Genomic DNA, 16,513 nt, shown 5'->3' with positions numbered 1-16,513 from the left:
TCCAAAGCAAAGCCCCATTAGGCTCCCACTGGGAGCTGCCCAAGGGCCTCCAATTCCAGACAGATAACTTAACAGGTCTCCTAGCTCTGGCAAAGAAATTTAAAAACAAACAAACAAAAAAAAAAAAACTAAATTATTCTTGCATTTTTCAAAGAATCAGAACAAGAACCTGATAAAATGGTTGTAAAGATGATTTAACATCAGAATCTATTTTTTAAAAACCTAAATCTTAAAAAGTGTAAGTCACATTCCTAGTTTAACACTCTGACAATGCCATTTGAGACGCAAAACTAAAAATATCCCAAAACACTGCCTTTATCTTTAAAGAAAGACACTTCAAGTTGAAGTAGGTTGTATCCATTTCCAAGGACTAAAGAATGGTGTAAGTACACACTGTACTTTGAAGGCAAAAAAAAAGGGGGGGAATTTTTTTTTTTAATGGCTAACACTCTGTAACAGTTGAAATAGAATTGATAGATGAGCACGTATTTAAATTCAAATGTTAAGTAAAATAAGATTTGGCAGACAATTTCGATTTTGTGACTTAATAGAATATGTGCCGAGCTTAAAGGTAAGAAGGCACTTTACCTTTTTGAAACACTTGGTAAAATTGCATGCAATGCCTCGTAATAAAGCGATAAGTGATACCTTTACTCTAAAACACACTTTGGAAAAAATAAAATGAATCTTGAACTCCTTTCCTTCTCCAGGAACTTCAATATGGTGTGAGTAACTTAACCTTTTTGACACGCATTAACCACAGGGATGACACTGTATGTAAAATAACCTTGGTGTTAACAACCGCGCAGCAAAGACCAATCTTTATTATGCTGTAGACTCAATCTGAGAGGCGAGGAAAGGTTTAGAAAGATGTTTAGCTCGGCCGGGCGCAGGGGCTCACGCCTGTAATCCCAGCACTTTGGGAGGCCGAGGCGGGCGAATCACGAGGTCAGGAGATCCAGAACATCCTGGCCAACATGTGAAACTCCGTCTCTACTAAAAACACCAAAATTAGCTGGGCGTGGTGGCTCTTGCCTGTAAGCCAACCGGGAGGCTGAGGCAGGAGAAACGCTTGAACCAGAGAGTCGGAAGTTGCAGTGAGCCGAGATCGCGCCACGGTACTCCAGCCTGGCGACAGAACAAGACTCCGTCTCGGAGGGGGGATAAAAAAAAAACGGTGTTTAGCTCAACTAGACAGCCTTTACAGCAATTCCGCCACCGGTGACAGTGAGAAACTGTCAGCTTGGGGAGGCCGCGCGGCGACTGGACCCCGCCCCCGGGAAGCCTCCCCGGGGCCGAGGCCACCCCCCCGCCCCGGGTCTTCTCCTCGGAGTCGGGAAATGCCTGCCCCCACTCTAAGTCTCTACTGGCCACTCTCTAAAAGGCAAAAATGGCAAAAATCCTCCTTTGAGGCATCGCTCCCTCGACGCCCATCACCACTCCGACTCCCTCAAAACATTGGTCGCAAAGCCCCCCGCCTGGTCCCTCATCTGGACCTCCATTCTTAAGAACAGGGTGGCAAGGCAGGAAAAGACGCACATTTCCCAGCCCCCGGACCCCAGGGCAGCCTCTGTGTTTCTCAATAAAAGCCTCCTACCAGGGGCAAGACCAAGTTCGGGCGCTTCCCCTCGTGGAGAAACGCTGGCCTCACGGCTGCCGGCCCGGACGCGCTGGCCCTTTAAAGGCGCGGGCTTCCTGCGCCCAGGGCCCCTCCCACGCCATCGCCACCGCCCGCGCCCGCCCCCACCGAGGGTCACACTTGAACTTTAGCTCGCCCAGCGCAGCCAGGCGCCGGCGCTCCGCAGGCGGTGGCCGCCCCTTCGCACGTGTCGGAGGCACCACCTCGGGCTCGGGACGCCCGGCCCCCGGCACTCGAGGCCACTCCAGAGAAAACCAAAACAAAGCAAAATGCGCACCGCCTCCAGAAACTGCCCGGCTGGCCCTGCACCGTCCACGGCCGGTCGCGCCCTGCCTGTCCCCTCCACCTGCAGCCCGGTCCCAGGACAGGGAGATTCCGGGGCCCCTCGCCGCGCCCTCCCCAGCCGCGCCAGGCGGAAACAGCTCCGCAGCGCGGCCGGAGAGGACCCGCCCTCCCCCCGCGGAGGTCCGGGAGGGAAGGGGCAGTCGAAGCAGTCAGCGCGGGCAGGGGGAGTGCCCCTCCCAGCGAATCCGTTTCTCCTTTCACTGGCAAACTTTTCGGCCGCTCTGACATCCACTTCTTGGCGCACTTTCTTTTACTTAGTTCCTCGACGAGCCCCTTTTCGCGTCCCACGCGAACTCTTGACTGGCGCGCGCACACACCTACTGCCGTCCCCGACCGGACCTGGGCGAGGTCACCGCGACCACCGCTTCTCGCCCGCCCTCCTGGGAACGCGCTGCCCTCCAGTCCCGCACCTTCAGACCGAGCAAACCTGCACAGCTGCGCCCTCGCCTGACCCACCGCGCCCCCAAGGTCCGGCCGCGCGCCGTGACCGCTCACCTTCCAGCCCGCCGAGCTGTTGCTGTCACCCTTATCCTTGAAGTAGGGCACGCTCTTGACCATCCACTCGTAGATCTGCGACAGCGTCAGCCGCTTCTCCGCCGAGCTCTCGATGGCCTTGGTGATGAGGTCAGCGTAGGACAGGTTGCCCCACGCGTTGCGGCGGGACGAGCTGCTCTTGCGCGGCTGCCCCGCGAGAGGCCCGGCGGCGGCGGGGGGCACTGGCGGGTGCTGCGACAGCGGCCCCGGCGGCGGGGGCTGTGGCGGCGCTGGGTGCAGGCAGCCCGCCTCCGGGCCCTGGAAGTCCCCGCACAGTCCCCCGGTGGCGGCCGCGGCGGCCGCCGCCGCCACCGCCGCCGCCACAGAGCCGGGTGCCTGCGGAAAGTCCTCGCTCTCCTCCAGCAAGCTCAGGTTGCTCATGAAGTCGGCGCTGACAGCGGCAGCCGAGGCCGAGGGCAGGCCCGCCGCGGCGTCGGGGTTGGCAGTCGCGCCGCCCGACGGCGCCGGGCTGGAGGTGGCCGAGTTGGACTGGCTAAACTCCGGCCTGGGCAGCGGCCAGGTGCACGAGCGCGGCCGGGGCAGCGGCTCGAAGTCCGGGTCGATCTCCACCACCTGAGGCGCTTCGGCCATGGTGACCCCCGCCCCTCCCCCAGCCGCGGGAGAGCCAAGAAGGGGAGAACGCAGCACGGGGGCCGGAGGGGGAGGGGGCGCGAAGAGACGGTCCGAGATTTGGGGGAACGAAGCCGGTGCGGCGAGCGGACGGAAACTGGGAGGAAAGCGCGGCGGAGTGGAAGCGCGAGCCCAGAACTTAACTTCGCCGGGCCATCCACATCGAGGCTCCTCAGGGTCCGCCGCACGGACTGGACGGCTGGCCAGAGCCGCCGGGCCGGGGCAGAGCCTGCGCCGCGCTCCAGCTGACAGGGCCGCGGACGGAAGGACAGACGGATGCCGCGGGCCGCTTGCTCTCCCCGACTGCGCGCCCGCTGCGCTGCTGCCTGTTGAATGTGGCGGCGGCGGCAGCAGCTGCTGCGACTACCAGGCCGCCCGACTTACGGGATCTGCCGCCGCCCCCCGCCCGCGCCGGCGCGCGCGCCGGCCCGCCCCTGACCGACAGCCCGCGTGGCCAATGGGCATGCGGCACCGCCGCCCGGGCAGCCTGTGGGCGCCGGGCTGGGCGGGGCCCGGTTTTCCACGGGGAGGCGGCGGTGGGCTGGTGGGGGGTAGTAGGGTGTTTTTCTCTTTCACGCATTCACCTCTTTTTTTTTTTTTTTTTTTTTTTGGATCTCTATTATTTTCTGGTAATTCTCGAGTGTTTCTGTGATTCTCTCGCCTTCTCAGTGTTTTGATTGCTAGGAAGCAAAGCAGCGTGGAGGCGGCGGCGACACTTTGTTTACTACGGAGGAGCAGAGCCGAGTACTCTGGAAGCCCGGGTGGGAGGAGGCGCTCGCTGAGCCCTGACCTCTGCTGCCGGCCCAGCCCGGCGGGCGGGCAGGGCAGGGGGCCGGGGACCGGGGGCGCGGACTGGGTGGGTGGAGGCGGCCGCGCGGAATTCTACTCAATCGTTCCCTCCTGGCTCCACCCACGATGTCTTTGCTGAACGACGTGGGGAATCGGTGGGTTTTGTTTTGGTTTCATGTTTTCTTTCGCTGCGATCTGTCAAGTCCTCCGGCCCCCTCACGGGCGGTACACGACCCCCGCCCCTGGCGCCGCGGCTCCTGCAGTCGAGTCTGCGCCGAGGGACCCTTCTCCGCGTCCCGTGCCCCCCTGTCCGCACACCCAGGCTCAGCCTGTGCCATTCGGTCTAGCCAGAGGCGCGTCACCCAGCCGGGCAGCCCCCAACCGGATTCACTGTATTCTTGACCTTTTTTAAAAGGCTAGAAATGAGGAACAGGGGCCCCGGCGCGAGGAGGAGATTCTCCCGCCTCCCCGCACACACGGATCCAAAGGCACCCGCGACCGCATGCCCTCCGTGGGAAACTCTTCCCCTGGGCGGGAATCTCCCGCTCCGTCCACTGAGTCCAGGGCCGGCAGCGAAGGGCTCAGGAGCGCAGTTAGCGAGAACCAGGTCACTTTATTACTTACCCCTAATTAAATTTAACTGTTTGTTATTTCTTTTTTATTTACAACGGAAGTGATCGGGTGTTAAGTTAAAACGCAAGGGCGGGGGATAGGACCAAAGCCTTGGGGCGCAGCCTGCCCCATCCCCAAGTTCCTTGAGGCTACTTGCTGTGTGCGTCAATCAACCCCCACCCACACCCCACCTTTCCTCGTCTGAGCTGCAGGTCCAGGGCATCCTGTCGAGGATCAGTGGGGCCAAAGGCAGGAAGATAATGGCCCTTGTGTCTCAAGCAGAAGAAACAGTTTTCCAGTTTTGTTTTGTTATGCTTTTGCTGCTTTTTTAGGAAGAATATGGAAGGCATTTCCTTTTAGAAAGATGGGATCACTTAGGATGGAAGATGGACAATAGGGTTTTAAATATCTTGTCCAAAAGGACAGCTTCCAACTCTTTTTTTTTTCATTCCCCTTTCTTTCTTACAAGTAATTCTGCAATGGAAAAAAATGGCATCTAGAGAAAATTAGTCTGTTGGACAAGAGGTTGTTGAAAAAATAGAAAAGAGGGGGAAAAGGGAAAAATGAGGCCTCTTACAAAAGTTAAAAAGATTTAGAGAGAGATCTCTTTCTTCATTTATATTCTCACTATCGTCTCTGTAGTCTGGGCTCCTGTTTCTTCATAATCCATTTATCACAATAGCTTCTTGCTGATACTGGGGATGGGTGGGGTGGGGAGCGTGAGCCGGATGGATTGCGGACGGGCGGAGGCTGGTTCCCACCCTCGTCTTGCGGTCTCTTCACGTTTACTAGCAAATTTGGACAATCTGGGCCTCCTCTGCCAGCCGCTAGGGGACCTCAGTAACCCAGATGATGAACTCAAAGGCAGGCCCCAAAGTACAGCTGTTGCTTCCCCCATCCTTTCCAATTACACTCTGCAGAAGCAGCCCCTGATCCAGACAGCCGCACCCTAAAAATAGGCGGTGCCCTAGTGGATAATTCTTGGCAAAGGAAGCCAGCTTCAAATTTGGCCTTGCCTTCATTTCTATTCCGGTTTTTCAGGGCGTCAGAGAAGAGTATTTATGTGGTTAAAGGAGTCTTCCTCCAGACTTTCCCCAAATCCTTGAAATCTTTGAGGCTCTCCTGCCCAATTATTTCTTCAAATGTGATGTGATAGTTTACTTTTATTTGGTCTTTCTTTAAAAAAATTGACGAGGCAGGCACAGAGAACCTATAATACCAATGTCCCTGACACACAGGTCCAGAAGATTAAAAATATATATTGAAGGGTTTTTACAGCTAACCACCATACTGTTGTATCGAAATATCAATTTACTGAACCCCAGGATGTTGCTGAATATTTCACTTGTTTCCAGTCTTTAGCTATCACAGACTATTCTGTAAGAAATAACCTTGCATAACTTCATTTCATATCTGTAGAAGTATATATACAGGAGGAATTTCCAGAAATGACAGTCACTGAGTCAGCAGGTATACCCATTCGTAATTTTGAAAGGCACAGCCAAATTGCCCTCCACAAGGGTTATATCAAGCTAAACGTTCTTTTCCATTAGACCCACAGAATGTTAAACTTGAAAATAAATTTGGAGATCATGTTGGTGACCCCCTTTAACTTAGAAAAAGAGAGGTGCAGAGAGGCTGATTTGCCCCAGCTCCCATAATAAAAGCGGTGATGCCAGGGCTATAGCTCTAATTTCTTGCTTTCCCATCAGTAACCTTCTCAAGACACAGATGGAAAATTATAAATATCCTGTAATCCCACTATAGCAATAACCATTATAACTTTGTAGTGTATTTCCTTCCAGTCAACGCGCAGATCTTAGTATTCATAGTTAGACCAACTCCACTGAACCAAATCAAGGTTTGAATTAAAAGACCAAATAGACCGGGTGCAGTGGCTCGTGCCTGTAATCCCAACACCTTGGGAGGCCAAGGCAGGCAGATCACCTGAGTTCAAGAGTTCCAGAACAGCCTGGCCAATATGGTGAAACCCCATCTCTACTAAAAATACAAAAATTAGCTGGGCGTGGTAGCGGGTGCCTGTAATCCCAGCTACTCAGGAGGCTGAGGCAGGAGAATCCCTTGTACCCCGGAGGCAGAGATTTCATTGAGTCAAGATCACACCACTGCTCCAGCCTAGGCGACAGAGTGAGACTCTATCTCAAAAAAATAAAAATAAATAAAAAACAAAAGATCAAGAAAACAGACATAAAACAATGATAGTGATAATAAGATTGAAAGAAGAGATTACAAAAGAAGTTTTTGTTTTTGTTTTTAAGTCAAAAATGTAAACGTTGCCGTCTCTGAAGGGTGACAAAGTATTTAGGTCATCCCTGGTTCTGCTTAAGAGAAAAAGTTATTTTCTCCTTCCTTGTTTTTTGTGGTTGCAGCTTGCTTTGAAGGCATTTTCTACTGATTATCACTTAGCTGCTGCATCTGTCTGAACTGGGAAGAAAATAGGGAAGAAAAATGTCTCATGTCAGGTAAGGACAATTAAAATGAAAAAGGAAATTTATCGTTACAAAGCTCATCTCACAAAACTATGTGATGTTCGTTTCTGGGCCTGGTTTTCAGGGTAACTATTGCCTCGTCCTTAACAGGAAGACTGAGGGATGGTTCCCTTTGATCAATTCCCAGGCAGAAATTTCTACTTTTACCCCTCAGTAACACATGATGGATGTCTGGTTTAAATTTTTATTTGTCAAAGAGATAATTTAAGTTCCATTTAATGAGTAAGTGAAAAACTTAGATGCTGATTTTTCAGTCAGGGCACTTCACTTCGTATTTCACATTCCCTTTCCCCAACAACTGTCCGTTTCCAAACCTTTGTCTGAATTATTAGGACGTACTGCTATCAACCTGAAACAGCCTTTCTTCACTTAGCCTATAGAAAGTAATAATCTGAAAAATATATATATATATAGCCTCAGGTCTTTAAACCAATGTCCTGAAAGCTGGCATATTAACTGGTAGCTGTAGTAAGATTAGAAGTAACCATTCGTTTATCTTAAGGGATAATTTCCTTTGGGTTTTGCCACTAATTCCACAAATATCTACAGAGCACCTCCTACATATATGCCAGGTGCTGTGCATCTTAGAGTCCATTGTTTTGATGGAAAATTCCTTGAGCTTCAAAATGGTTTATTTTCCCTGATACGATATTTGCTATCAGAGTTAAGAACGCTGTTCTTTTCAAATCAGCAACGCAGAATGACAATATTTATTTGGAGGAATTACAAAAAAAAGTTTTCGATAGATAAAAGAAATGCTAAGGCTGGAAAAATTGAAATATAGTCACCATTTTGGAGGAAAATAATGAGATGAGGTGGAAAAGATTTAAAAATGCACCGTCCACAGGTACTGGGAGTATGAGTTCTGACCACTAAGCCTCAGGGTTGGGATGATCTTATTACAAACAAACAAAAGACGAGACTACTTCTGGTTATCTGTCTACTAACCTGTAACAGAAGGGAAGCAGTGAACCACTTCTTTTGTCAATTCTGTTGTGAAGGGCCAGTGTCTGTCAACTTCAATAAACTATTCTTTCACTTCATGTATTAGTGAGAGACTACTTGTGGGTCTCTGTAGGAATACTAACACATACTTGTAGATAACCTAAATGACCAACTATACAGAATGGTTAAATAAATAATGGCATATCTATAAGGTGGAATTTCACACAGCCATTTAAAATAAAATCTGTGGGCCGGGCAGGGTGGCCCACACCTGTAATCCCAGCACTTTGGGAGGCTGAGGCGGGCGGATCATTTGAAGTTAGGAGTTCCAGACCAGCCTGGCCAACATGGTGAAACCCTGAAACCCTGTCTCTACTCAAAATACAAAAATTAGCCAGGTGTAGTGGTGCAAGCCTGTAGTCCCAGCTACTAGGGAGGCTGAAGTGAGAGGATCACTTGAACCCAAGAGACAGAGGTTGAATGTCACAAATCTGAATCTTACATTCATGTTTGAAATACAATGTGTTTTCACTATTTTATTTCTGTTTCTTGTCATATTAAAGCTCTTAACACACTTCCAAAAAAGGGGGGACATATGTATTCAATAAGAAAATGCTGCCATGTCGAACACAGATGGTAGAACGTTTCTGGCAGAGAGGAAGTTTAACAAGGCATTTAACTTATTTACTTGGAAAACTAGTATGCATGAATGTTCAAGTAAAGCAGTAAGAAATTAATTGCTGTTTTACAATAATCAGTTTTTCCAATCTAATCGCCCCATTTCCATACCATGATAGCAGAGAAAGGGAGTCAACTGTGATTGTAAATAAACTACTGACTAAGAGAATCCAGGATAGGAATGAAGGAAGAAACTGTTAGCATTTTATAGTAACTAACCAAGTTGCTTGTCAGTCGTTGATACAAATCAAAAACAAGAGGTAATAACTGTGTAGTCAGAGTACATGTGTTTTCCATATGGTACCTACAGTCACTGACTGTCAGCTAGGGTGTAAAAACAGGAGGCAAGAGTTTATCACATTTCAGATTTGGCTGACTCACAGGGCCCACCCATATGCAAAGTCTACTCTGGCAGAGAGTCAACATAGATGAATAGTGAGTATTTCCCTGGGATATCAGGTTTCTACTTTGTGGTGAATACAGCCTTTAAAACACACTGAAATATTCTATATTCTAAGGTTTAACATTTAAAAATGGAATTCCTAATTAGCTGATTACTGATATAGTGCTGGAGGAAAGATTAATTTGTCTCGTGTGATGCCATGTGTACTTTAAATAATTTTGTGTTTCAACAACAAACTGAAAACAGAACATTTGACGGCTATGTTGCATGCCTGAGCTCTAGAGCATTCCAACCTGGAAAAATTCTTTCTATAATCCAAGACTAGGCTCCGGAAGCTCTCTTCCTCATTTTTCAGATTTACAGATCATCTGACACAAGATGAGCTATAAGTCAATAAATATACATGTAAGTCTACTTTCAAGATGTTTTCAGTTATAAACTGTAAATCATTTTTTACCCAGAATGAGAATATACACATGGAAGTTTTCTTTATGCTCCAGTGTTAATAAAAACTGCTTTTTTTTCCAACAATAACTATGGACCAAGCACTTTACAGCTATTATCCGAATCAGTCCTCCAAGCCACCCAATAATTTAAGAGTTATTATGACTCACATTTTACAGAAATTGAAACTAAGGTACAAAGAGCTAAGAAACTTACCTGAGGTCTTATCTTAGAAGTTTATCTAATTATAATCACACTTCTTATCCAAATTCAGAGTTCATCTCCTGTTTAACATGACACTTTCTGCCCCTATAAAATGTTGGGTTTTTCTAGAGGACAAGAAATGGAGAGGTTAATTTAAGGTTTCAATTTTTTTTTTCCAGAAAATTGACATTTGGACTTTTTTGGGGGTAATCTATGTCAGCAATCATCTCTGCCTAAAGCCAATTCAGTTTATGTTAATGATAGAAGCCCAGAGACAGAACATAAATAACAATAATAATGCTGATGTTTGCATGTGTATAAGACAAACCGTGAAGGGGATTTCAAGCCATTAGCACTTGCTTATTTAAACAACCAGCCTAAGACCGTATACAATAAGAGCAGCCAGCTCTTCCAGAATGGTTGGTTTATCTGGAACTCTTTCCAAATCTCTTCTTATCCTGAATAAAAGCACATCAAACCAAGTTCAACAGCCACATTGAGCTCTATCTCCATCAAAAAAAAGGGACTAGCATTGGATGTTTATAAAAAGCCTGTCCTCAGCTGACTTTCAGAAGCTTGGAGTTAGATTAGAACAAGTGAACATGCATTTTACAGTTCAGACAGTGGGCCTTATTCCAGTAATATGTAACCCACCCTACTCCCTGGACCTCCTGGGGAATTCGGCAGAGCCATAAGGTTTACTTTCATGAGGCGATAAACTAAAGCAAACAAACAAAGCCCTTATGTTCCTCTCTATTTCAAAGTTGGCTTCAAAGTTGAATTGCAGAGTGTCCCTCTCTCCCACCAAGTGGGCATAAAATATCAGAAATATTTTTAAAGCACTTTTAGAAAAAGTTACTGCATCAGACATGGTGGTGTGCGCCTGTAGTCCCAGCTACTCGGGAGGCTGAGGCAGGAGGATCACTTGAGCCCAGAAGTTCGACATACCAAGACCTTGTCTCAAAAAAGAAAAACTTGGCTGGAGGCTGGGCAAGGTGGCTCAGGCCTGTAATCTCAGCACTTTGGGAGGCGGGGGCAGGAGGATCACTAGAGGTTAGGAGTTCAAGACCAGCCTAGCCAATATGGTGAAACTCCATCTCTACTAAAAGTACAAAAATTAGCCAGGTGTGGTGGCACACAACTGTAATCCCAATTACTTGGGAATCTGAGACAGGAGAATTGCTTGAACCTGGGAGGCAGTGAGCCGAGATCGCACCACTGCACTCCAGCCTGGGCGAGAGAGTGAGAATTCGTCTCAAAAGAAATGGGGTGGAATCAGGTGTCAGTGTACCCAGTTTTCATGAAAAGCATAAGTAAAACTTCCTTCAGCTAAGAGTTGAGGTTGTATTCTCTTTCCTTCAGCCTCACATCACAGAGAAGCATGGAAAGCCCCCACCAATCACAGACAAGAGAGAAGCTAGCCCTAGTCAGAAGAGCTTATCTGCGGCTACTTTCCTTTCAGGTGGGAACAGTTTAAATTGCCACTAAATCACAAAAGGAAAATCTCTCCTTGGTGTTTTTCCACCTCCAGGAGATGTGCTAGTTTTAATGGCCCATTGGCCATTGGCCTGTGCATCCACTGATGTTGGCATCAGTAGATGCTGAAGATGAACGCCAACCGTTACATGATAACCCAGTAAAACAAAACCAGTTAGGCATCTCAATATATTATCTCTCTTCTTTAATGTCTATGTATTTGACTCATGATTTGATTTTCTCTTTTCATTGTAGACACAGCCAAATTAGGAGCTTGACAGAGGTCTGGGGAAGTAGGGTGGAGAAGGAAAAGAATGCTTCCCCCTCCTGGAGGGATAGCATTCGGAGATATTCCTAATGTAAATGATAAGTTAATGGGTGCAGCACACCAACATGGCACATGTGTACATATGTAACGAACCTGCACGTTGTGCACATGTACCCTAGAACTTAAAGTATAATAATAAAAAAAAAAGAATGCTTCCCCCTCCCTGCTGTCCTCTGGACATGACAGCACACCCTGAGTCCCTCGGTCATCTCCAGCCATGACTGGGGTGAGGAGAAGGCAATGGGAACACAGGGGCTCTTTACAGATCATAGCAACCCCTCATGAAGTTTGCCATGATGCTGGTCCTATATGCAAAATATGATAAAGTGAAATCACAAACAGATCTTCCAAGAAAAGCAGAAAATCAACAACGCATGATCAACTAGAACCTCTTTTATTCCCTAAGTAGTGTTCCATTTATTTTGTATTTTGAATTTTTATTTTGGTATGACTTGCCACCTACATACCTCAAAGAGGTATTGTAAGGATTAAAATAATGTCTTAAAGCACTTTGAAACAGGGATAAAATGTTTGTTCTCTGACATTAGTACAACCTCGTGGGTAGGTTTTTGTTAGTATACAAATTACTTTAACTCTGGTAAATACGTGATTTCTAAATCACTGATATTTGTTCTAAATTGTACCACAGCTTCTCCACATCCACGTGTTAGGCACATTGGTTGCCAAATCCAACCGGTCCTTTGTGAATTTAGAGATAATATGTATAAGCATGGCACATCGTAGCAAGAATTTCGGAAGGCCTCTAATCTCAGGGATTGTTACTACCTATTCATGCCCTACAGCTTTGAGGGTTGCTGTTGTTGTTATGGTTGGTTTTTGGTTTGTTTTTTCTAGAGACAAGGCCTTGCTCTGTCACCCAGGTTGGAGTCACAGTGGTCCGATCGTAGCTCACTACAGCCTTGAACTCCTGGGCTCAAGTGATCCTCCCACCTCAGCCTCCCTAGGATTGAAGACTACAGATACTTGCCACCACCCCCAACTATTTTTTAAATTTTTTGTAGCTATGGGATCTCCCTATGTTGCCCAGGCTGGTCTGGAACTCCTGGCCTTAAGCCCCATCTCAGCCTCCCGAAATACTGGGATTACAGATGTGAGCCATCGCACCTAGCTGCTATGAGTTTTACATGGAAGTAAGTTGAGAATTTTGAATCTTTGATCCATCTTTTTATATGATCTGATATGCCAAAACTTTGCTAGAAAAGCTTTAAAAATCCTCATATTATTCTTGATAGTCTCAGCAGGCAATTAAAAAGCAGTTAAAAATAAAATTAGCTGACTCATTTCAGGAGTTTAGCTGACAATGGTACTGGTAGCTTCAGCTTGACAGATAATATTATCATAGAAAGCAGCACAACAACGTTAACAATCATGCAAATTTCTCTAAAACAATTGCAAAAGAGAATTGATACAATGTATCCTTTGATTTTCTGTGGCTCTTCTTTCGGACAAAATTCTCAAAAACTGAACCGACTCAGACACCCCAAGGCTTTTTGTAAGAGTTAGATGTTGCTTTAAGAAATATAAAAACTGGGGCTGGGCTTATTGGCTCACACTTGTAATCCCAGCAATTTGGGAGGTTGGGGTGGGAGGATCATTGAAGCTTGGGAGTTGAATTTAAAAAAAAGAAGAGGAAGAAGGAGGAGGAGAAACAAATATTGGAGACAAGTGACTGTCTCATAAAAATTTTAAAATCTTTTTTTTTTTTTTTTTTTTTGAGACGGAGTCTTGCTGTGTCTCCTGGGCTGGAGTGCAGTGGCCGGATCTCAGCTCACTGCAAGCTCCGCCTCCCGGGTTCACGCCATTCTCCTGCCTCAGCCTCCGGAGTAGCTGGGACTACAGGCGCCCACCACCTCGCCCGGCTAGTTTTTTGTATTTTTAGTAGAGACGGGGTTTCACCGTGTTAGCCAGGATGGTCTCGATCTCCTGACCTCATGATCCGCCCGTCTCGGCCTCCCAAAGTGCTGGGATTACAGGCTTGAGCCACCGCGCCCGGCCTAAAAATTTTAAAATCTTAACAAAATTAACTCAAATAAGAAAAGCAAAACATATAGAACAGCAGTAACAACAAAAAGTAGATGACTTGAAGGGAACTGGAATATAATAGCTTCTAAGTCTGGGATCTGTTTTTCTGGATTGGATTTCTTTTTTTTTTTTTTTTTCCTTTTTTTTTGAGACAGAGTTTCGCTCTTGTTGCCCAGGCTGGAGTGCAATGGCGCTATCTCAGGTCACTGCAAACTCCACCTCCCGGGTTCAAGCGATTCTCCTGCCTTAGCCTCCCGAGTAGCTGGGATTACAGGCACCTGCCACCACGTGCAGCGAATTTTTTGTATGTTTAGTAGAGACGGGGTTTTGCCATGTTGGCCAGGCTGGTCTTGAACTCCTAACCTCAGGTGATCCACCTGCCTCAGCCTCCCAAAATTCTAGGGTTACAGACATGTGCCGCTGCGCCCAGTCGTGATTTCTTTTTTTAAGACTAGTTAAATTCTTATTTAGGAAGAACGCAATAGCCTAATTTTAATGTTCACTTTTAAAATTAAAAAGTACTCATGTCTTTTCATGTAGACGAATTATTTCTAACAAGGCAGATTCTGCAGTTATTCCTAGATTAGTTATTCTTGGCAGTTGTACTGTAAAACCACGTGTCAACTATGTGTACACACGATGATTCTATTAAAAGATATCATAAATGCCACCTTATTTTCACAGCCCAATCAAAACATACAACAAATTTAGTCACTAATAAACAAAAATTGACGAGAACCATGGAAACGTCTTAAATTAGAAACCAGGAAAACCTGAAATTTAAAAACAAAAGAAGCTGCTAAAATTACACAGTCAAGGTAAAAATTTATATTGTAAATGTTACCAAAAAACATTTAAAGGTGTGAAAGGGTTTTGTTTTTTTCTTAATTAGCAAGGACATTCTTAGTTCTACCTTTGGTGATCAATTCTTAAACAGGTCATAATGAAAGCATTATTTTTTATTTTTATTTATATTTTTGAGACTGAGTTTCACTCTTGTTGCCAAGGCCAGAGTGCAATGGCGTGATCTACACTCACTGCAACCTCTGCCTCCTGAGTTCAGGCGATTCTCCTGCCTCAGCTCCCGAGTAGCTGGGACTACAGGCGCCCGCCTCCACGTCCAGCTAATTATTTTTTGGTATGTTTAGTAGAGACAGGGTTTCACCATGTTGGCCATGCTGGTCCCAAACTCCTGACCTCAAGTGATCCACCTACCTCGGCCTCCCAAAGTGCTGGGATTACAGGTACGAGCCACCGCGCCTGGCCTGTTTTTATTGTTTTATTAAAAAAAAAATTTTTGAGATACATTTCACCCACTCCAGGTTGGAGTGCAGTGGTGTGGTCTTGCTCCCCGTAACCTCTGCCTCCAGGGTTCAAGTGATTGTCCTGCCTCAGTCTCCAGAGTAGCTGGGATTGCAGGCATATATACCACTGTGCCTGGCTAATTTTTTTTTTTTTTCTTTTTTGAGATGGAGTCTCTGTCGCCCAGGCTGGAGTGCAGCGGTGTGATCTCTGCTCACTGCAACCTCTGCCTCCGGGTTCAAGTGATTCTCCTGCCTCAGCCTCCCAAGTAGCTGGGACTACAGGCACATGCCACCACATCTGGCTATTTTTTTGGTTTTAGTAGAGACGGGGTTTCACCATGTTGGCCAGGCTGGTCTAGAACTCCTGACCTCAGGTGATCCGCCTGCCTTGGCCTCCCAAAGTGCTGGGATTATAGGTGTGAGCCACCACACCCGGCCATTTTTGTATTGTTAATAGAGACCGGGTTTTGCCATCTAGGCCAGGCTTGTCTAGAACTCCATACCTCAAGTGATTATCATGCCTCTGCCTCCCAAAGTCCTGGAATTATAGGCATGAGCCACTGTGCCCAGCCTATTTTGTATTTATTTCTATTTATTTATTTATTTATTTATTTATTTATTTATTTTGAGACAGAGTATTGCTCTGTCTCCTAGGCTACCTCAAGTGATTATCATGCCTCTGCCTCCCAAAGTCCTGGAATTATAGGCATGAGCCACTGTGCCCAGCCTATTTTGTATTTATTTCTATTTATTTATTTATTTATTTATTTATTTTGAGACAGAGTATTGCTCTGTCTCCTAGGCTAGAGTGCAGTGGTGTGATCTTGGCTCACTGCAACCTCTGCCTCCTGGGTTCAAGTGATTCTCCCGCCTCAGCCTCCCAAGTAGCTGGGACTACAGACGCATGCCACCACACGCAGCTAATTTTTGTATTTTTAGTAGAGACAGCGTTTCACTATGTTGACCAGGCTGGTCTCGAACTCCTGACCTCGTGATCTGCCTGCCTGGGACTCCCAAAGTGCTGGGATTACAGGTGTGAGCCACCGCGCCAGGCCGCTGGGCTAATTTTTTTATGTTTTTATAGATACGAGGTCTCACTGTACTGCCAAGGCTGGCCTAAAACTCCTAGCCTCGAGTGATCCTTCTACCTCGGCCTTCCAAAGTACTGAGATCAAAGGTGTGAGCCGCTCAGTCTGGATGAAAAATTATTTTTAAATGGGTCGTGATGGACATTTTATTAAAATGGTCATAATGGATAAAGTACTTTCTTTTGTTTCCTGGAACTATTCAAGGGCCTTTCTTGAGCTGGATCACAGAAGACACTTAACTTACCTCCCTCCAGGAGCCCTGTGCCACATTCCCTCTTCTTTTAGCTGGCTGAGAAAAAGAACAAGGAAAAAAGCTAGGGAAATTTTTTGAATAATTATTTCTTACTCAATTGAAAACCCAAAGCGTGCTGTGGTTCTCATACATACACATGATCATGAGCTCTGATACCCACCAGTGACCAGGCTGCTCCCAGGCACTCAACTTCTTCCTTTCAATGATACTTGTCATTCTTTGATTGATGTTAGCACATCGAAATTCTTTTTTTTTCCTGGAGGAACCTGATTATTCTAGTTCTTCCTT

General features: G+C 46.6%; 1 protein-coding gene and 1 long non-coding RNA gene across 2 annotated transcripts in view; one reads left to right on the top strand and one right to left on the bottom strand.

Annotated features, from left to right (window-relative positions):
• The window catches only part of FOXO1 (forkhead box O1), a 112,620-nt gene extending 109,063 nt beyond the window's left edge, over positions 1 to 3,557 (bottom strand). The window contains exon 1 of the mRNA XM_023208879.2: positions 2,480 to 3,557. Coding sequence (XP_023064647.1) covers positions 2,480 to 3,109 — 630 coding nt within the window. The 5' untranslated portion in view covers positions 3,110 to 3,557. The remainder of the gene's footprint in view (positions 1 to 2,479) is intronic.
• A 242-nt stretch (positions 3,558 to 3,799) lies between these two features.
• Positions 3,800 to 11,847, top strand: LOC111540509. Its single transcript, XR_002731004.3, has 3 exons — positions 3,800 to 4,092; positions 6,940 to 7,032; positions 11,096 to 11,847. It is a non-coding gene; the product is annotated as an uncharacterized LOC111540509 (long non-coding RNA).
• Positions 11,848 to 16,513: the final 4,666 nt, after the last annotated feature.

The sequence above is a fragment of the Piliocolobus tephrosceles genome, chromosome X (genome assembly GCF_002776525.5).
Source record: "Piliocolobus tephrosceles isolate RC106 chromosome X, ASM277652v3, whole genome shotgun sequence".
In the NCBI taxonomy this organism is placed as follows: domain Eukaryota; kingdom Metazoa; phylum Chordata; class Mammalia; order Primates; family Cercopithecidae; genus Piliocolobus; species Piliocolobus tephrosceles.
Note: the sequence above shows the minus strand (reverse complement) of the source record. Positions and strands in the feature narration are given on the sequence as shown.